Genomic DNA, 20,970 nt, shown 5'->3' with positions numbered 1-20,970 from the left:
GTGCCAGGGAGCCTACATGGTGTCTGCTCTCTCATTTCTCACTTCTGGGGTAATTCCTCAAGTGCCAGATCTGCACATTCATTTCCCAACATGATTTTCTGCAGGAATAAATTCCCAATCACTCTAAAGGGAATGGATTTACAGCTGCATGTAGTTGAAGGCATGAAGTTTCTCATGTTTTTGTCCTGAGAAGGTGCTTGTAAATCCTATTTTTGAAGAGTTTCTGAGGGCTGGGCAATAAAGAATGAGAAATGCTGGATGGGCTTAAAATAGAACATGAAAGTGTTTTGCAGGGGAAAATGCTTTGGCTCCATCTGGCTGACCCGAGGAGGTGATCATAAAGCAGAAATGTTCCTGGGGCTGCTGCAGCTTCAAAGCTGTCACTCAGCAGAAACAAAGGGATGGGCAGTGGTTAACGGGGTTTAGAGGGAGGATTGGTAAAACAGAATCACAGAATCAGCTTGGAAAAGCCCTCCAAGATCACTGAGTCCAACCATTGCCCCAGAACTGCCAAAGCCACCACTGACCCACATCCTTGAGCACCACATCCACGTGGCTTCAGGCATGGGGACTCACCCCTGCCTTAGGCAGCAAATAATCTCTCCTCTTTACCCACCTGGGAGCAGTGAATGCCACCAGAGGGACAGTTTTGTGTGGCTGCCTGGCTTCTCCTTCTGGGCTTGGTGGTTAATGAGCTCCCAATTGCAGCAGTGGAGCTGGAGTCCTTGGTTCAAGGAGTTGAAGTGTGGTTTTATAGTGCTTTGTCCTGCCCTTAGATAAAGGACTTTATCATCTGTCCCTGTAAAAATCCTTGTGACACACAGGCCACTTTCAGGAGTCTGCACTGCTTGAGACTCACAAAGAAAAAGAACGAAGGAGAATATTTTGTCTTGTAAATTAATGTCAGCTGCATGTAGCAATTAAGGCCTTGATCAGATAGTGGTCAATGAAACTACTCTTGAAAAAGTGAAATGGCACATTCTGGAATTCAGTGGTGTAAGTGACAGCTCCCAGGGGGTGGGAGGCTGAGACAGGACCAAAGCATGGGCTCTGTAGCCAAGGAGAAGCAAATTCACTTTCAGGAATTTCAAGAGAACCTTCAGAGCCTCAGCACTTGTGTGCTGCCATTGTTTGGGTGTTATTCAGATGATTTTGATACAGGAATATTTAAAATACATGAAAAATTAAAGATGGCTTTTAAATACCTACTTGATGCAGCCCTGTGTGCTTTTTGCTTTGTACAGTTATTGTGTGGTAATTCTTAAGGCAGCTCAGTCAGTGCTTCCCAGAGCTGGAGTGCTGTGTGTTTTCCTTGGGGAGGAGATTAAATGAACACTGCCTTTCTTACTCCTATTGATTGTGGAGATGATATTAAATTAAAATAAGCCACAAAACAACTTTGGATTTCTTCTACGAGGAATCTAATAAATTTTGTTCAATATTTTTCATCTCATTTTCTTTCCTTCTGCACCACTGCAAAGCCTCAAGCCCAGCAGAGACAAGAGTCTTGTCACGTGAAGATCCATAGAAAGCAAAGGATATTTTCTTTGTGTTGCTGACATTTGCATGTCAAGGGGGTTTGAGCCTCTTGCTGCTGTTTTTCATTCAAGGTGACGAGGTAGGACAGACGTGGCAGGAGGGCAGCAATGTCAGCAACAGGAACAGGGATTTACAGGAGGTCTCCTAGGTTTCCCAGGAGGAAAATCAGAGCAGGATGCTGGATGCTTTGGTGTTGTCACCTCTCCTGAGGTCATTCCTGGTGGTTGGATCCAGACTTTGTTTTGTACTCAAGGGAATGTAAGACATGGTGACCACCATGGGGGAACCACAGCTTTTGCTTCCATGTGGGAGCTTTATTTGGGATTATTTGGGGCATAAAGAAGAGCCAACAAACAAATTATAAAGGCTGAAAACCAATAAGATATAAAACTTATAGGATTATGGAGTAGTTTTGAGTCAGAAGTGACCTTTAAAGCTCATCCCATTCCACCCCCTGCCAAGCAGGGACACCTTCCCCTATCCCAGGGTGTTCCAAGCCCTGTCCAGCCTGGCCTTGGACACTTCCAGGGATCCAGGTTCAGCCACAGCTTCTCTGGGCACCCTGTGCCAATGTTTTATCACCCTCATTGTAAGAAATGTCTTCCTCATATCTCATCTAAATCAACTCTCCTTCAGTTTGAAACCTTTCCCTTTGTCCAATCACAACAGACCCTGCTAAATAAAAAATGTCTCATGTATTTTTAAACCTGCTGGATTTTGAGTGCTGGGAATTTCCAGGCATGTTTCTTCTGGCGCAAATTGCCCCAGATTCTGCTACTTTCTTATTTTTCGCTATATCCAAAAAAAGGAGCAAACCACATTAATTTTCCTCTACCTTTCCCATCTCTGCTTTGCCTTAAAATAGAAAGGACAAGTTTTCTTGCTGGAGGTCAGCACTTATCAAAGTTTATGAGATCAGAGTGGAAGATAGTGCAGAGCAGAGCTTCTTTTTGCATCCAAAGCTATTAAAGCTTCCTTGATAGAAATCGTATTCATTGGAGCCGAAATTAATCCAAACCCAGCCATGACTTACCTTCAGAACAACAAAAGATACCACAGTAAGGAAGAATCCTGCCAAGCAGAAACTAAACCCAAAAATAAAAGGAGAAAGACCAATTGAGTCCCCAGCCCTGGAGGGATTTAAAATAGGTGTGGATGTGGCACTTGGGGACATGGGTTAGTGGTGGCCTTGGCAGTGCTGGGGTGCGGTTGGACCTGATGGTCCTGAAGGTCTTTTCCAAGTGAAATAATTCTGTGATTCTGTAAATGAGCTGTTGCCTCCAACTGCCTGAAATAAATACTTCAGTATTTGGCTGGATGGAAAATCTTACCCAAAGCCACACTTTTCCTGTGGTTTGGCTTACTTCAGGCTCTTTTCTTAACATAAAACCCCGATTCTGGTCCGAGTAAAAGAGGTTTTTTTCCCTGAATTTGACAGTGGGTGAGTGCTGGTGGCACCTCACAGGGCACAGGTGGAACATTTGTGACCCCACAGGACTGTGTTTGTCATGGCTGGTGACTAAGGACTGTTAATTAAGGATTATTACTAAAGACTGCAGCAGTCTGTGGGATTCAGGGCTTATTTGGGGAGATTTTCCAGCAGCAAAGGTCAGAAGAACCTCTTGGGTTCCCAAGAGACTGTCATCTAGATCCCTTGCAAGTGAGCAAGGGACTTCCCAACGCCATGGCACACACAGCCATCATCATCTGTGCCCGTGGCAGGGGGCTGGAATTTGGGTGATCTTTGAGGTCCCTTCCAACCCCAACCAGTCTGGGATTCCACCTAAACCATGTGCCAGGAAGGCAAAACCCCATGGAGAAACTCAGGTGGGAGGATTTTAAGGAAAATACTCAAGAAGTGAACTGGAGTTGGTTTAGCACCCTGGCCAGATTGTCAGGAGGAAACAGGGAGAGTGTGGAGCAGTGCATGTCCTGGGAAAGACATGGTTATCTTCTAATGAACTGGAGAGAAGGGATATTTCTGATTTAATCTCTTCATCATTAATGCTCTGCTTGCAATCACTGGATCTGCAAATAACTTTTTAAGGAGCTTCTTGATTGCTGAAAGGCTTTAGATATTCCTGGGTACGATGACAACAGAGTTCTGTGTAGCCTAAAAAAAAAAAAAAAATCTGTTAAACTGCTGCTTATCCAACATTAACTACAGCAATTTTTAATTAACCTGATTTAGAAGCCAAATATATCACTGATGAAAATGAGAGGGTAGAACATCCAGTCATTTATTCCAGTACAGCGGTCATGATTGTTGAATTAGATTTATTCAAATGAACCTCAACATTTTGTCACAGAAGTCAGTGGTGCCAGGGTTTGAAAGCAGTGGGATTTGGGGCATGGGAGGGGGGACTGTGCTTTGTGGCTCAGAAGAGGGAAGGATGGACCCACACTCACTTTTATTTAATAAAATAAAATAAAATATTAAGAAGGATGGGTGTAAATCCACTGCTAATTACCTCCTTCCAGCCTTTGCTGGCAGCCAACAGCCAGTATCAGTGGGGCTTGGCATGGAAACATTCTCCAAGGGCCATTCCATTGGCTCTGCTCTGGGATGATGGCCAAGGGGACACACAGATAAAGCGGGTGGTGACACGCAGCAAAGCCAAATTGTCCACCAGCAAAGTAGGATTTAACGGGTCCCATTCACTCTGCCGGGGGATTTACTCAGCAGCACCTAAGAAGGATGGAGTCATTCAGGTGTTACTCTTTTCAGTAGGGAAAACTTCCAAGGAATTGAAGGAAATGAGGAGCAAAATGGTGACAGCACCCAGGGAAGTGCTGGAGCTGTGTCAGGAGAGGTTTATGTTGGATTTAGGGAAAGGTTCTTCCCCCAGAGGGTGCTGGCACGGCCCAGGCTCCCCAGGGAATGGGCACGGCCCCGAGGCTGCCAGAGCTCCGGGAGCCTTTGGACGGCGCTGCCAGGGATGGCCAGGGTGGGAATGTTGGGTCTGGGCAGGGACAGGGGCTGCCCTGGATGACCCCTGTGTGTCCCTTCCCACTCAAGACATTGTGTGATTGTGTGGAAAAGGAGCGGACTGAGGTGCAGAGGTTGTGTCTGTGGTCTCCACAGAAGACAGGAATTTCCAGTGAAGTAGGAGTTGGATGCTGAACACCTGCACTGTGTGGGTGCACACAGGCTCTGGGGTGTGCCACGATTTCCAGCCCCCCACTTCCATCACACAATTCCCCTGAACTCCTTCAGACCTGTCTGGGTGAGGCTGTTGCAAACTGAAGATGCTCTGCAGCCCTCCCCAAAGTGCCCATTAAACCCTGCGCGGCTCCAGCGGGTCCGAGCGCGTTCCTTCCAGGTGGCCTGGCAGGTCATCGGGTCCCTCCTGGGAGTGGCACTTGTGCAGCCATGGGTGAATACAAGGCTGCCATGTGTTCCTGCAAGATCCCTGCCTTCCCTTCTGCAAGAAACTCTGCTTAATGCAAGTGCTGAGCTCTCCAAAGTGCTGCCAAGCAGCCCAGGAAACTCTTTCCCGTCTCGCTGTGCTGGTGGGGTTTTGTACCTGAATTCCATTCAGAGTATGAATTTTCCCAGCAGTTTTCTCCAAATCACAGTGAGCACACCTGCATTCTGCATTCTGATCCTTGTTTCCTGTAGGAATAAAGATGAAATATTGATGATGTCACATGTAAGTCTGTGGAACACCGTCACAGTCCTTCCTATTCCCAGAGCATCCCCCTGTGTTCTCTCTCGGTGTCCTCTGTGCTCACACAGATTGTTTACTGCTTTTCAGGGGTGCCATCCTTACTTGACTGATAAAATCCTAATTCCTGTTTTTGTCTCCTTTCAGGTTATCCAACGGGCTATCCCACCGCTGCCCCGGCCTACAATCCCAACATGTATCCAACCAGCAGCCCCGGCTACGCCCCAGGTAAAAATCCTGCAAAAAGCCTGAAAACATTCCTTGCTCATCCATTTCCCAGCACACACTGGAGATGAAAAATAAGATAATATCTCACCCTTCGATTCAAATTTTGGTTGCTTGAGATGTTTATTCTGAATGGTTTTGCCTCAGAAGAGCTGCAGGATTTTAACACTTCCAAATGGAGCTCAATGTGCAGCAGGAAGAGCTGCTTGCATAAAGAACAAAAAAATGGACTTTGTGCCAGTCTTGCTAAACCCTCTGTCCCCTTAATTGCCAAGTTTTCAGTCTCCCAGTTGTCATAAAATCAGTGGATCCCCAGGCTCAGGCGCTTTCCAAGGCTGATGAAACAGGAATGAGGGGTTTGTTGCCAAAATCTCTTGGTTTTGTCTTCTCCACATCACAGTTTACACATATTCCATAAAACTGTTTATTGTGGATGATTCTGGAAGGGATCTGTCATGTTTTGTTTGGGTTTATGTGCTTTTAATAAGGTCTTTAGCTGCATTTCTTCCCATTAAAGCCTTAACGTGGAACATGAAACAATTTTTTTCCCCTGGATTTGTCCTGACCACCCTCAAATTCCCCTGAAGGATAAAACACTGGTAGAATTAAATGAAAACAACTCCATAGAATAAGAAAAAACCCATAAATTTATTAGTAGCTTGTCCTGCCAGAGGCTGGCAATGTCCTCCCTGCTCAGGCAGGAATGTAAATACTGCAGCATTCCAGAATTTTGGCCTGGATGTTATAAAATGTCACTTGTTCCCAGTTGTGCAGACAGCAGCTCCTCCACTGAGTAGGCAGGTGGCCAAGGGAACACCCAAGTGAGAGGAAACCCCAAATCATTTGCAGGATAGGGATTTTTGGGGGGGTCTGTATTGCTTCTTATACATCTTAGACACCATTTAATAATTTCCATCTTGGAAATCTCCTGATGTCTGGAGAGCTGACAGGTCATTTTGTATGGAGAACAAAAACCTTCCAGTGGGGAACATAAAGCTAAGCATTAAACTAGAGAAGAAACTAGGAAGACTAAAATTCAGAAATTAAAATTGAAATGAAAATGCTTAAACTTTTGTAGAGTTTCCCATAAATCTTGAGGCCAAGTTGGAGAGAGCTGGTTTAGATAAAGGTGTCCCTGCCCAAGGCACAGGGTTGGAACTGGGTTGTCCTTAGTGTCCCTTCCAACCCAAACAATTCTGTGGTTCTGTTCTAAACAATTTTTACAGCTCTTGAAATCAATACAATTTAATATCACAGTAGGATATTAAACCATTGTAACCACTCTGGGAAGCAGGAGCAGGCTCTGCTGCTCAGGACCTCCCAGCACCACACTCAGTGGTCCCTTCTCAATGGAAAGCAGACTTCCAGGAGGAAAGAAAGAAGAGATTTTGTGAGCTAAGTGATGGAAAAGAAGTGCCACAAAATCTCCCAGCAGTGGGGACATGTGACAGAGTGACAGCATCCTCAACTGTGTTAAATGGAATTGGGCTGAACTAATTCTGTGGTTCAGCGGCTCAGTTAAAACCTTCATCAGTACAGAGAGTGTTTCCTCAGATTGAAGGAGCTGCTGTCACACAGGAGGCTGGAAAAAACCTGGAGTGCTCCTGGTGTCCTTCAAACACACTGGGAATCAGCTTGGGGTTTAAAATCTTGGACTTCTGAAACAGCAGACTAATTCTAAATATGTTTTTAGGGATTTTAGACATTGAGTGTAAAAAAGAAAGAGATGCTGCATGTTCTCAGCAGAATTACTGCTCCTGGACATCCCATCCATGAACAAGGACCTGTTCCAAAGCTCTCAGGCTGAGAAGGAGGTGGTACCTGCTGGCAGAAATCCCTCCAGCTCACTAAAGAGCAATCACAAACCAAGGGTTCATCTGATTCTCCATATGGAGATTAACCGGGGAAAGGTGCCCCTCAACACTGCTTGGAATAGAGGTTGGAAAGGGTGGGAAGAGCTTGTGGTTTCTGGATTCTTGGGATGTAACTGCAAGCAAGGCCTGTTGGATGGAACCATCCTGTCCCAGCCTGATCATCCTCCCTGCTCCTGCTCACTCTCAGGTGTCTCTTGCCGCAAACCTCATGAATTTTGCTGGATTCCGTGCAAAGTCTTGGTGGGAGATCAACCCCTGAGTGGAGATAATTCTGGTTTTCAAATCCCGTGTGCTTTTGTCCCCAGTGCTCTCCAAACACCCCCTGATGCTTCACTGGGAGTCAGCAATGCTCATGGTTGTTCCCAAAATCCTGGGATCCACGTGGGAAATTAAATGATGTAGTGTCCTAAGCTTTGTAACAGCATCAGAGGAACTTGGAGAAGTCTGGAGTTCCCTTGGGTCCTCCAGTCCTCCAGTGAGGAAAGAGAAATGGTAACTGGAGCCAGCCGATTTCTCCCTCTCCCAGTGCCATGTTTCTATTTGCTGGTGTTTGAGCCCAAAAGGTATTAAATTATTCCCCAGATTATTCCAGAGGAACCCTACAAGCAAGGGCACGAATAGTACTGGATGATCCTTGTTGATCCCTCCTAGCTCAGGATGTTCTGTGATTCTATCAATTCCTTTCCATTCCACTTCAGATTCCTGCCTTGTGTGATTTTCTTGCTGCATTTTCCCACTGTTTATAGAGGGAGGCAAAGGCAAGGCAAAACACCAGCACTGCAAACTCATGCTTGCAATAAGCCTGTTTTTTAGGACACTGTTCTTAAAAAATCCCTTTCAAGTATGCAAAAATGAGCATCTAAAATCACTCTGCTGCAGAGACACAATTAAAAAAAAATAAAATTATGTATGTCTTCATTAAGCCTGGTGCATGTTCCCTCGCAGGCATTCTGTCTTCCTCATGGTTGTTTTGTTTTAAGTTCTTTCATTAAAGCCTCCCTTTTTATTTTCCTGAAAGTAGGACACACACTTTGCTCGTGGAGGCTGGCTGAGGCTGGAGCTGTATTTATTAATAATGCAGGGCAAAAGTAATGGCTTTGCAGTAGTGCCCTTACAGAGCAGAACTAAAATCAGCCCCAGAAATTAGGGATCTGTGTGGGAATGTCGTGGGACAGGACGGAGGCTCCGATCCTCCCTTCCTGCTTCTGGATCCTGCCAGGGGGAAAGGCTGCTTCACAGAAGGAAGTTGGGGCATCAGTAGTGCTCTGAGCCATCCTCTAGAGGTGCCCACCGACTCTTTGGGGACACCAGTGGGTCCCCTAAGGGGTGTCTTGGGCTCTGGAGAGGTGATTATCCTGTGGTGCCTCACAAGGCTTTCCAAGGATAAATGCTCCCATCCTTTTGAGGCACTTGGGCACGGGACTGCCTGGGGAATTAAGCTTATTGCAAACTTTGTTCAGGGCTGGAGGCTGTATCCATCACAAATGAGGTTGTCAGAGGGAAGCAAGATATCCTACAGTGGCTTGAAAGGGTTCATATTTTTTGTCTTTTCCACTTAAAATATATCCTGAACATTCCCACCTCATCTAAAGGTCCTGTCAGGAAAACAGAGCAGTCCCAGTGGTGCAGAGACCCACAGCTCACATTGTTTGCTCAGTTCCCACTGGTTGATTTGCTAGGGGTTAAACTGATAATGGATAAAAACTATTTTATTTATTTTTAGGTGAGAGGATAAACCAAATCCAGAAGACTCTGGTTGGAGGTAGCCCGTAAATGATATTAGATAGTCATGGCTGGATTGTGAATTATTGCAAAGGACCAGGAGGCATTAATGTTCCTGGAAGCCTCTTTGATCCACCTTTTGTGTAGTTTTAAGTGATGGATTCTCTGAGGATCCATGATTTAATGAAGAACATCCAGAGCTATGGCAATCTCCCAGCCATCTCCAACCCAAATTGCCTTGATTTTGTGGCAGGTTTAATGTGGAGAGGGAAAACCACAGAGGAAGCATTCACGTAACATTGGAATGAACTGTCTCATCAGTCTCAGAGATTAAAACCTCTGTGAAATCCAGAGGCAAAAATGAATCTGATTCTGAATAAAAGCATAAGTGAAGGAGTGTTTCTGTCGCAGCGCTGGGAGTTGCTCTCCGGTGTGATGTTCCCGAGTGCAGCCTACCATGGAAAATAAAGCAAGGCAGCCTGGAAATCCTTAATAACTCCCAAACCTTTGGGAGAGGGCAGAGACTTGGAGCAGAAAATGATCAGTGGCTGAGTGGAGGAGAAATGGGGCTTGAATCTCTGACTTCCCACAAACCTGGTTTTCTGTTGAAGGAGGAGGAGAAGGAAGGAGCAGGTTTCCATATCTCCAGCGGTAGAGCAGCATCCAGGTGGCTCTCACACCCATGAGGATCTCCCACAGCTGATGATGGCCAGTAAAGCACCACTGTTGGGTGTCCTTCATGCTCCCCATTCCTGTCTGAGTCCAGGAGAGTCTCAGGAGGGTTTGGTGGACCAGCAGAGCTGCAGCAGTGCTTCCCTGCACTCTCTGGATTTCCATCCACAAGGATGTGTTATGCTGCTGCAGGCTGTGACCCCGGTGCCAATTCCTCCTCAGCCTCCTCAATCCCTCATTCCCAACTTCCAGCCCTGTGACACTCCACATTTACAGCTGCACCTTCAGAGAGGATTAGTTCAGAGTCTGAGCAGATGTGGAGGGTGTGAAACATCTTTGTTCAGCCTTGGGACTCCAGGAAGATTTCCAAGCCCTGACCAAGGTGTGAAGTCCCTTCCGTGGGGCTCAGCACCTCACGGGTCAGAACTTGGGGGGAAGAGATTAGCAAGGTGATTCCAGTGTGACAAAAGTGTGGGAAGTTGTCTCTCATGGCTCTGTGTGACACCTCTTCTCTGTCTCCACTCAAGCCACACTTCTGATGAAGCAGGCCTGGCCCCAGACCTCCTCGTCCTGTGCCACCGAGGGCACCTTCCACCTCCCAGTGGACGCTGGCACCGAGAACAGAACCTACCAGGCTTCTTCTGCAGCATTCAGTAAATAAACCTTTTCTTCTGGGGTTTTACTGGGTTGGTTTGTGCCCATTTGCCTCCCCTGCTGGGGCTTGATTTGTGGACAGGATTATTTGGGATCACAGAATCAAAAACTGGTTTAGGTTGGGAGGGATTTAAAGACCATCTTGTTCCAACCCCCATGGGCACCTTCAAGTAGACCAGGTTTTTCCAAGTCCCATCCAACCTGGCTTTGATGGATTAAAACCATGAAGGATCATGAAAAGGAGAGCACTGACCCTCCTGCCGCTCCTGCAGAGGAGGAATTCCAGTGGAGAAGGTGAAGCCTCTCTCTTAGCTGAGTGTTTGATCCCTGAGAGCAACCTAAGGTTGTTCACAGGTGTTTATCTCCAAAGGGACATCATTCCCTGTTCCCTTAAAACTGACAGAATTCCAAAATAAAGCCTGATCTTCAAGGAACACTGTTGAAACTCTCACCTTGTAATGCAGGCTGGCTGAGCAGGAGCAGGGGGAGGAGATGTTTAGGGATCGCAGTCAAACAGGCTTTTCCAGTGCAGCCCTGTCATCTCATCCCTGAAGAGGATAAGTAGTGCCTCCAGGAGGGCTGATGAGCTCCCTGATAAACCCTGGGATGCTTTCCCTGGTATGTGGGGGCATCCTCTGCCTGACTGTTTCCTGCTAAATCTGGGGCATGAGTGGTGTGGGGTCAGAGAGTTCCTCACCTTCCAGCTACTCCACACTCCTTTTTCCTACTAAATTAAATCAATTACAGAGCAAGGTGAGAGGAAGAAATATATATATATTTTAATTATTAAGAGAATTATTAAAAAATAAATATTTTAAAAGCCTTTGGAAGACTTTCTCTTGGAAAAGGGATGTCCCTGCCATTCCTTGGGGTGAGGGCTGTACGCCGGGCATGGTCCAGCCCTCAGAGCATCTCTGGGGCCTCCTCTGGACTGGTTCCAGCAGCTCCACATCCTTCTGCTGTTTGCCTCAGGGTTGGAGGCAGCTCTGCAGGTGGGATCTCACCTGAGGGAGGCAGAGGGGCAGAATCTGGATGTGGACATCCAGTCAGTTCCTTGCCCAGCTGAGGAATCCTGCTTGTGGAGAACCCTGGAAACAAGAGGCGATGGCAACACAGAATTCCCCACTGAGCTCTTCCCCCCCCCCCCCCCACCCTCCACCCCAAGTAGCCTTTTAAAGAAAAACATTTCTATGCAATCCAGGGCACTTGTGAGCTGCAGGATCAATAAGGCTGAGATTTCTCGAGTGACATGAGGGATTTAATCAGCAATTTTAATAGAAGCCGGAGCTTAAAGGCTCGCTGCTGCTGAACCACAGAGCGGCAGCAGCACGGGCCACGCCAGCCTAATCCTAATAAGGTGTTAGTCATAATTAGGTTTTAAAATTATCTGCCAGACAGAGAGGAGCCTCCATTATCTTGTGTCAGTAAACCTTGATTTCACATTGTTTTAGCTGCAGGTTGTTCTGTTTTTTCCCCAGTTTATAAACAGCAGATTACATCTGCCTGGGTTATTATGTTTAATACCTTTTTAATACAGGAGATAAATTGTCTGTAATTCATCAGTCAGGAAACCACTGCAAGGTTTAGTATTCCAAGTGGTGAAACCACCCAGGCTTGAGCAGGTCCACACCTCTAGACAGCCCTCAGAAATTGTGATGCTGAGAACTGGCAGCCTCTGAGGTCTTTGTTTGAAAAAACTAGTTCAGAATAGAGAAAAAAAATCCATTAGATGGAAAAACAGGAGGTTGGTTGGTCTGTGAGTGATGTTGGGTTCCTGGAGGAGTCCTAATGGAGAAGGCTCCACTCCTGCACTGATCAATATTTCAAACCTTCTCCACTTCTCATTCAAAGATGGTTGCTCTCCCGCTAATGTGAGTGAGGAAAAGAGTCACAGCTATTCCCCTTGTTAATTAACACCTGTTTTTCCAATCTGCAGTAATCAGGAGGGGGTGAGATGTTGTTTGGGAGCTCCTAAAAGCTCCGTGTGTTCTTCACACTGTTTCAGTGCTTGGAGGATGATGTGGGATATTAGACTTGAAATCTTGGCCTCTAATGAACACTGGTGGAGTAAATAAGGTAAATATATTTGAGTGTTTTGGCTGGGCTGAGCCTTGACTTCTCCTCTCCGTCCCACACAGTCTTGAGGACCCATTTGCTCACGGGATGGTTTCTCCCAGCCCTCCTGGCAGCCCTGAGCAGCTATTCCAGGCCCTGACTGGGACCCCTCTTGTCTCTGGCAGGGTACACTGCGGGGACTCCCTACAAGGTCCCACCGACCCAGAGTAACAACGCCCCTCCTCCCTACTCGCCGTCTCCGAACCCGTACCAAACCGCGATGTACCCCATCAGAAGTGCCTACCCACAGCAGAACCTGTACACCCAGGTAGGTGCCTCCTCCTGTCCCCTCAGCCACAGCCCAACCCACCTGAGCTTCCTGCAGCCCTCTTAGGGGCTCCATCTCGGTGGGTTGGAGGTGCCAATACCACCTCGATATCCCTTCCCACTGAAAATCCTGAGCTGCTCAGAGCAAGGTGGCCCTACAACTTCCCTGGCTTTTCTTCTCCTCTTTAATGTTGAATAACCGACTTTTCCAGCAGCTGCAATCTCATGGAGGGATTTCCCTGTGCCTTGCTGAGAGACTGGAGCATCTTGCTGATCCACTGTCACCAGGAACTGCATGAGCCATTGGGGTCCAACCCACCCCTGCACACTCCAGTCCCAGCCACAGACTCTGCCATTTGTCCTGTGAACCTTTGTAGCTCCTGAAAGAAAGAAGCGATGGAGTAGTTGCCCTGCACCTCCTTCTCCCCTTAATCCAGACCTTCAGAGGTTCTCTAATGGCTTTCAGTGATGCACAGTAAAATCTCCCTTTTGCTGACTCAAATCCTTGTTTTCTTTCTTCCCATGCCTGGTTTGCAGGTCCTGACAGTGTTGCTGCCTGTCCCGGGGACAGCAGTTCTCACCCTCCTGCATCTCCTCACTTCAGGCCCTTCATTACTTTGCATGTGAAGCTTCTTTTGTTGGCTCCTTTTATCCCCGTGCATCCTTCTCCTCTTGTTTCAAAACCCTGTGAGTCTTGGCAGCTTGGATTTTGGAACCGTGTTGGAAACCCAAGAAAATGACACAATTCCTGTACCCTCAAGCACCTTGGGATCATCCAGGAACCATGGCTCATCTTTTCTTCCATCTCTTGTTCCTTTTCTACACCAGCAGCCATTTGCATCCAGGCCCTGTTCCATCCCATCAAAGGGAGGCAGCACAGTTTGTCCTGGATGGATTGACCCTTTGCTGATTCCCTCCTCATCCATTCCACATACCACAGGTTCAGGTCTCCAGGCACAGGAGCTCGTCCATGGGAAGCCCCAGCCACGAGCCCTTGGGCAGCGCTTGAGTTAGAGAACCGAGGAATGGTTAGGTCAGGAAAACAAACCTGCCATGACGATGGGATTGTTTTTTTTCCCCTCCTCCAACAGGGAGCTTATTACACCCAGCCCGTGTACGCAGCCCAGCCTCACGTCATCCACCACACCACAGTGGTGCAGCCCAACAGCATCCCCTCGGCCATCTACCCGGCCCCGGTGGCCGCGCCCCGCACCAACGGCGTGGCCATGGGCATGGTCGCTGGCACCACCATGGCAATGTCAGCAGGTAAGGAGGGAGCTCTTCCCGTGCTCTGAGGCCTGCACAAAAAATTCCCCGTGCTTTTGCTTGCTGGTTACTGCTCCTTTGCAGGCAAAAATGCAGGAATTTGCCCCAAATCCTGGTCTGACTCAGCAGAGGAGACCTTTGGTTTGGCTCACTCCTGCATCTTTATATTATTCTGTATCCTTAAATATATTGTTCTTTCCACTGTCTGTTCCGTAAGTGAAGGAATAACCAGGTTGGTCCATCCTCAAATAGTTGTATTTCGCTCAAGATCTTTTTTTAAGACACTTATGGTCATGTTTTTGTTTGACAAAATGAATGTTAGCCTTGTTTCATCTATCCCAGTTCCTCTACATTTTATGTGCAGATTCTAACTGCAATTAATTGATAGTACATTAAGTAAGATAGGGGCTGGTTTTATTTTTTCCAAAGCCTGTCTTTTTCTCCTTAACAATTCTTAGGATTGTACATTGAATTATGCCAAGAAATGCATCATTCATCCTTTTGCATCTGCATTAGCTGTGAAGTAGGAGTCTGTAATGGGACACAATCCCTATTCCAAAGCAGAGATATTGCAGCCTGGATGTGACAAGAACCACTCTGAGAGATTTACTGTTGCTTATATTGAGAAGTGGATAAATGTAATTAATGCACGTGGGATGTGTTAGAATTTCATTAATAACATTTGTAGAAAGATACCCAGAAACTGAGAATTTGGTTTGAGCACCCAGTTGCTCCCAGGATAGAGTAGTCCAGGGCTGTGTTCTCTCTTCCCATGAGGGCACTGTGCAAAGTTTTACCTAAAATCCCTCTGCTGACTGGCTGCAGACTTGAAAAAAGGCTCATTTTAATTTTCCCTCGAGATCTGTTGGGTTTTTTCCTCATCTCCCTTTGCATCCCCCATCCCTTCCAGTTTGTTTCAGATCTGTACAGTTATTTGCCCTCCCAGTTTAGCCCAGTTTCAGCAGGTAGATGCCAGCAGGTTGTGGCCAGCTCTGCTGCTGCTCTTTAGGGACAAGGAACAGTGGAAACAAACAAGGAAAACCCTTAAGGTTAAGGTCCAGAGGTAGCATGGAAAATCTGCTGGACCTTCAGGTGTTATTTTATTTGTGGTTCTGGCTGATCCCAATCATGTGGCTCCAACGCCTTTGATTCAGGTTTGGCAGGCAGAAGAATCATCTGGGAAAAGGGAAGAGGGAAAAGGAGGCAGTGCTGCTGTTCCTGCCCCTCTGATGAGCACTGTACCCTCGGGTGCCACCTTCTCTGCCCTGTGACAAGTGTTCTCTATGTCCCTACAGGAACCTTGTTGACCACCCCCCAACACACCGCCATCGGAGCACATCCAGTGTCCGTGCCAACGTACAGGGCTCAAGGAACCCCCACCTACAGCTACGTACCTCCACACTGGTAAACCACTGGCCAATCCATGTGAGTGCTGCCTCTTGCTCTGAACGAGCCTCCAAACCCATCCAGCCTGGCCTTGCACACTTCAGGGATGGGGATTCTCTGGGCAGCCCGTGCCAAGGCCTCCCCACCCTCACAGTGAGGAATTGCTTCCCAATATCCCATCTAACCCTGCCCTCTGGCAGTCTGAAACCATTACCCCAGGCCTATCACTGCATTCCCTGACAAAGAGTCCCTCCCCATCTTTATGTCACTGGAATATTTCTATGCCCCTGCTGGGAGATCACGCTGTCCATTAGCACCGGGGTTGCGTGCGACTGCCTGTGTGTTCCTGTCATGCTCAGGATCCCAGAAATCTCAGCTGCTTGTTCCTGGAGCCCTTGGCCCATCATGCCCAATTACCAGGACAGGCAGTTGATGGGAACACGATCCCGTCCCGGGGTTATCTAAAATCTCTCTGTGCCACACAAATTACACTGGGCTAATCCTGCCCCTCCCAAATTGGTGTGCAATTAGCAGGGAGCATCCCATCTGCATATTTGTAATCCTCTGCATTGGATAGCACCAGTGAGCTGCCGCTTTCCCAGCTCCCTTGCCTGAGAAATTGCTCACAGGGACGGTTAAATTCCATGTGGATCAGCTCCACGTGGTACAGGGGTGCAGAGAGGAGGGAAACATCCTTCTAACTCCCTGTTTTTAATGTATTTTCTCTCTTCCAGATCTGGAGTCAAACATTGTATGCAACTACACAAGTCTTACATCGGCGCTGCGGCCACTGGGCTGCAGCGCCTCGTCTGTTTGCAAGAACAAAAGAAAAAAAAAAAAAGTGCAAGGGTCACTTTATGCATTCTTTAGTGGTTTTTGTAAAAGCTGCTTTTTCTAATCTTCTGCCTCTTTTTTTCCCCCCTTCCTCCCCCTCCCACACGAATTGTGTAACACACATACTGACACTGAGCAATAGTCAAGTTCTCTCTTCGGTCCTATCATTTGAAAGCTCAGAATTTTCACTTTTCCAGCATTGCCCAGCCGAGTGGTGCAAAGATCCCCCCACTTCTTGTTCGTTTGGGTTCTTTTTGTTATTTTTCTGTTGTCGTTGTTGTTGACAAGAGCCTAGATTTTTTTTGGCTAGTAAGAGTGGTTGATGTTCAGGGTACTATGTGAAAAGCACAGCGCTGGTAGGCAGGCTTATTCCGATTTGGTTTGGGTATTTTTAGTTGAAGAATATAAATTATTCAATCTTCCATAACATATTACAAGAAAATTGGTGTCTTCCAGATAGCTGTCGTGATAGATTATAAATGCATTATCTGCAGTGGAATTCTGAACTCATCCCTTCTTTTTTGTAGGAGTAAGAGAATATAAATATAATTAGCGACGTAACACACTTGTCTTAGGAAGCACGAGGACTGGTCACCAGCGGGTCTTTGGTCTGCTTTTTCCAACTGGGCAAACGGGTCGTGGGTGATGGGAAGGGAGCAGCGGGAAGACGTGTGCCCTGGGAGCATCTTGAACCTTTTGGGAAAACGGGATGCTCCCCCTCAGCCACATCCTGGGGCAGCATGAGGAAAAAGGCGGCTCCTTCCTTGCGTGGCTGCTGTTTGCAGGCAGAGATGTGCTGGGCAGCTGCTGAGGGAAGCAAGGAGATGTCCAAAGGTTGGGCTGAAGAGCTTCTCCATGTCCAAGGGTTGATCTGGAGAGCTTCTCTCAGTTTAGGGTTTTGTCTGAGCAGCTCCTCCAGGTTCAGGGTTTGGTCTGAAGAGCTTCTCCCGGGTTAGGGTTTGGTCTGAGCAGCTCCTCCAGGTTCAGGGTTTGGTCTGAAGGGCTTCTCCAGAGTATGGTGGTGTGGGAAAAGAGGGCGTCTGGTTGATGGAGATGAGTCTTCAAGGCAGGGCGAGGGGAAGATGGGTGGCTTCACCTTGCACCCACGGTGTTGGCAAGGCTGAGACCAAACCACTCTGCCTCCGTGGCAGTTGGGGTGTCCTCCTCCCACTCTTTGGGTTACAGCTCCAAGACTCCCAGGAGAAATATTCATCCAAGCACAAATACCAGCACCACAGAGAAAGGCCGGGGAGGGGGATGATGTCTGGCTGCTCTGCTTGGAGAAGTGGGAGAGGAGGAAGCAATAGCAATAAACACGTCGCCTTCTTCACGGGAAGGCACCTGAGGTGACAGCAGGGAAGGTGATCCACAGTTGGCAAGGACCAGGATGGAGGACACTGGGCACGCAGAGGCTGTGGGCATCTGGGTCGTTTCGGGGGGGTTTGGCTTACCTGGGGACACGGGGACAGGAAGCTGGTGACATCCTCCCTTGGGGTGTCCAAGTAGAGCAATAAGTTGTCTTGAGAGCAGCAGAGGCAGTTTGGATTTGCAGACAATGCTTGTGGCCAGTTTGTTTTTAAGTCCTTATCACTAAACCCAGCATAGAAACAAGGTTTTTGAGATTTTATTGGTTTTTTTAAGACAAAAGCTTGGTTGGGTTTTGATTTTTGCCTCAAGTGTGCCAAAAGTGTTCCACACTCTCACTGGTGTCTCCCAGCTTGGCTTCTGCTGCCACTGGGAGGAGCTCCTGGAGCTCCTTCCCTTGAGCAGGGGCCAGGTGGGGAGTAAAAAGCCTAGGGATCCCAGGAGGACTTTCCCTCCCACTGCTTGGTCCCAGGTGGTTTGTTGGGTTGGGTGTTGGCATGGGCACTTCTGTTTGGGGGTCATTTGGTTGATTCTGCTGGTTTTGAAGGAAATTAGAGCAAAGCTCTGGTTGACCTCCTCAGCCTCAAGGGGAATAAAGTGAAGGAAACTGGACACCAGTGCTGTGGGGTGGGGAAGGGGCACCCTCGGGCCCGTACCCGCGCACTTCGGGTTGGTATAGAGGGAAAGGAGAAGGAAAAAAGAGAAAAAGAGCCAATAATCAGTGGTTTCCCCATTTGGCTTGGCAAAGCCAAGGATTAGTAAAGAGCAACAGGACCTTGGGAAATAACAACCACCACACTGTTTGTATCACATGGCAGTTAAACCTGGGCCAAAATATCCCCAGTAGATCCTAAGAATTGAAGACTTCTGAGATGCCCTCTTTTCCCCTCTCATGTTGACTTTGTGTTACATACCAGGAGCTGTCTGTCAGCATTGAATCAGGTCTCCCCGCATAATGGCTCTCTGGTTTGTGGGGTCCAACGAGCTTTGGGATCCCAGCCTGGGCTCTGCAAACAACCTTTCCCAGCAGACACCATCCCACCACTGTCCCAGACACCCTGCTCCACTTTAGGAACCACTCCTAAAATTTTGGCCTATGTGTGGAAAGGAGATGTTGGGCTTTCTCCTGGAAGGAAAAAAAAAGCATTAAAGATGGGGGAGAAAACCCTGGGAGTTGAGTGTGGTGGATCATCCAATGTTCCCACTGATGAGACCTGACACGGGGCAGTTGGGTTTTAATTCCTTTGCTTGGATCAATAGCAGGTTCAGTGCTCCTCATCCCATTATTCCCAGGCAGAAATGCTCATTAACCAAAGTGTGGAGAGGCGAAATATTTGCCACCTGTTGGGTCAGAGGCTTTAGTGAGGACATTTGGTAACCAGCCTTGAGCCACTGTGTGGAACCAGGGCCACCACATGGCTTTGGGGCCACCACAAGGTGCCAGGCTTGGGTAGCTCCTTCCCAAGGTGGCTTCATGGGGCTGTGGTGATGGGTAGATGCTCCCTGCCCTTTCCTTCATCCCAAGTCCTTCCCTTGGTCAAGTCTTGGCTTAAGTGAGGGTCCTGGGAAGGTCACAGTGGGGGACACTGTTGGGGCCACCAGCTTCTCAAACATTTAATTCCAGCAAGGCTTTGCTGATGTTGGTTAAGGAGAAGGGTTTTCCACAGTGAAGGATCACACCAGGCATTAGTGGGGAAGAGCAGGAGGGCTTAAACCATCCTTAGCAGCCACTGAAGTGTCTGAGGTTAAAATTCCAGCTAAAGAGGAAGGAAAATAACTCCAAACCATCAAACCATCCCTGCTCTTACCTTTACTTCAAAACACAAGCTGCGATGCGACATTTGGGGGGGAAATAGGATTTTAGTGCTAGTGGTGACCCCCCCAAACCCCAGGGGCCCCTTGAAGCCTGAGGCCATCATGCCTCCAAGTGGCTGAACCCTCTGGCAAGGATTTGCTTCTGTATTTTATGAATAATAAATCTCTCAGTTCAGCATTGTTGCAGTTCTGGGATGTAATTCCCAGGAAATGTTATTTAAGGAGCTTGTTTTAATGAGGGATGTTCAGAGCATCAGGTTTTCCTCCAGCCTCCCTCTGAATCTGGTCTTTCCCAGAGAGACCCTCCTGACCCTTGGCCATCCCCTCCCGCATCCCCACAGGGAATGTGGGATGGTGTAGTTCCCAGCTGGAGGGCATGAAATGGGATCCTGGTTTTCTAGGGGGGTGGAAAACAACATTTGAGACTTTATTTTTGGTTAAATCCAACCAGCCAACAATAGCAATAAGAGCTGCTGGATACCCATAAATCCAGGTATTTTTGGTTTGAGCTTTTTTTAAACTGCCAATATTTTCAGGCCCTCCAACTCTCATCCCCAAACTGTGGTGACCCTCTGGCCATCTTCCCTTCACTTTGCTCCTGAGCCAGGATCAGCCTCCAAATATTTTCTCTGCTGTGTGTTAGCATTCCCATAGGGAAAAAAGGAAAATAAAGCCTGACGGAGCTTGGGAGGGAGGAAATCTTGGAAAAGGCATTTCTGTGGCATGTTGCACCATGGCACTTGGAGATTCTCTGGCAATCAGGTAAAAGAACTTGTGGGAATGTTTGCAGGGCAGGAATAGCAAAATACGTGGTTTGACAGGAGCGATTCCCGTTTGGAAACGCTCGATTGTGCTGCTTATAGGGAATAATCTTGATATAACATGGCCACCTGCAGCCTCCCTGCATCCTCCTGCAAGAGATGGAGCTGGGAGATGGAATTTTCCTGGGAGCAAAGGGATTCAGGATCAGGGGAGGGATTTGTAGGGAAGCATGGCGAGGTGCAGGATCACACCCCAACCCTCCCATTCCCACAACATGGCCAAAACCCACACCAGGCTCCCACCCCTCTTTCTATGTAATTAATTTTAAATTAATTTAGACCGCCAGACTGGCTCATTTTTAAGTATTATTGGACCTCTTAAATAAAAATAGATACCAAAAAAAAAAATTCCCTGAAAGAACAACAACAAAAAAATTAAACCCAAGAGTAACCACGTCTTCCAAGTCTACATCTCACAGGTGTGTAGGGAACATGGCCTTGGACTGATGCCCTAGAGAGCCCCACAGCCTCAGTTTGTCCATCTGAAATGTAAATTTGGGGTTATTTTCCTGTTTGTTTTCTGTTCTGGTTTTGGTTCTGAAGATCAGGTCGTGGTCTCCCTGACAGATTTCAGCCAAGAGTTTGTAACTGTACGATATTTACTGTAAGATGTAGAACATTCGATAACTATTAAAATGTTTCCAAAAAAAAAATTAAATAAATAAATAAAAGAGCCCGAGAGGGTTTGGTGGTTGGTTTTTTTGGCACGGTGATGTTGTGGAGAGGTGAAAGGGACCAGCCATAAAC

At 47.5% G+C, this 20,970-nt stretch overlaps 1 protein-coding gene across 3 annotated transcripts in view; it reads left to right on the top strand.

Annotated features, from left to right (window-relative positions):
* FAM168A (family with sequence similarity 168 member A) overlaps nt 1–20,899 on the top strand; it is a 132,378-nt gene extending 111,479 nt beyond the window's left edge. For all 3 annotated transcript variants that reach the window (XM_005524081.3, XM_088068984.1, XM_088068983.1), the window contains 6 exons: nt 5,355–5,435; nt 10,228–10,353; nt 12,595–12,737; nt 13,828–14,002; nt 15,298–15,427; nt 16,123–20,899. In XM_005524081.3, coding sequence (XP_005524138.1) covers nt 5,355–5,435; nt 10,228–10,353; nt 12,595–12,737; nt 13,828–14,002; nt 15,298–15,410 — 638 coding nt within the window. In that variant the 3' untranslated portion in view covers nt 15,411–15,427; nt 16,123–20,899. The remainder of the gene's footprint in view (nt 1–5,354; nt 5,436–10,227; nt 10,354–12,594; nt 12,738–13,827; nt 14,003–15,297; nt 15,428–16,122) is intronic.
* The last annotated feature ends 71 nt before the right edge of the window (nt 20,900–20,970 follow it).

This window comes from Pseudopodoces humilis, chromosome 2, assembly GCF_049639895.1.
Source record: "Pseudopodoces humilis isolate 2021_Gansu_Grassland_sample_001 chromosome 2, ASM4963989v1, whole genome shotgun sequence".
In the NCBI taxonomy this organism is placed as follows: domain Eukaryota; kingdom Metazoa; phylum Chordata; class Aves; order Passeriformes; family Paridae; genus Pseudopodoces; species Pseudopodoces humilis.
This window is presented reverse-complemented; position numbering and strand designations above follow the sequence as displayed.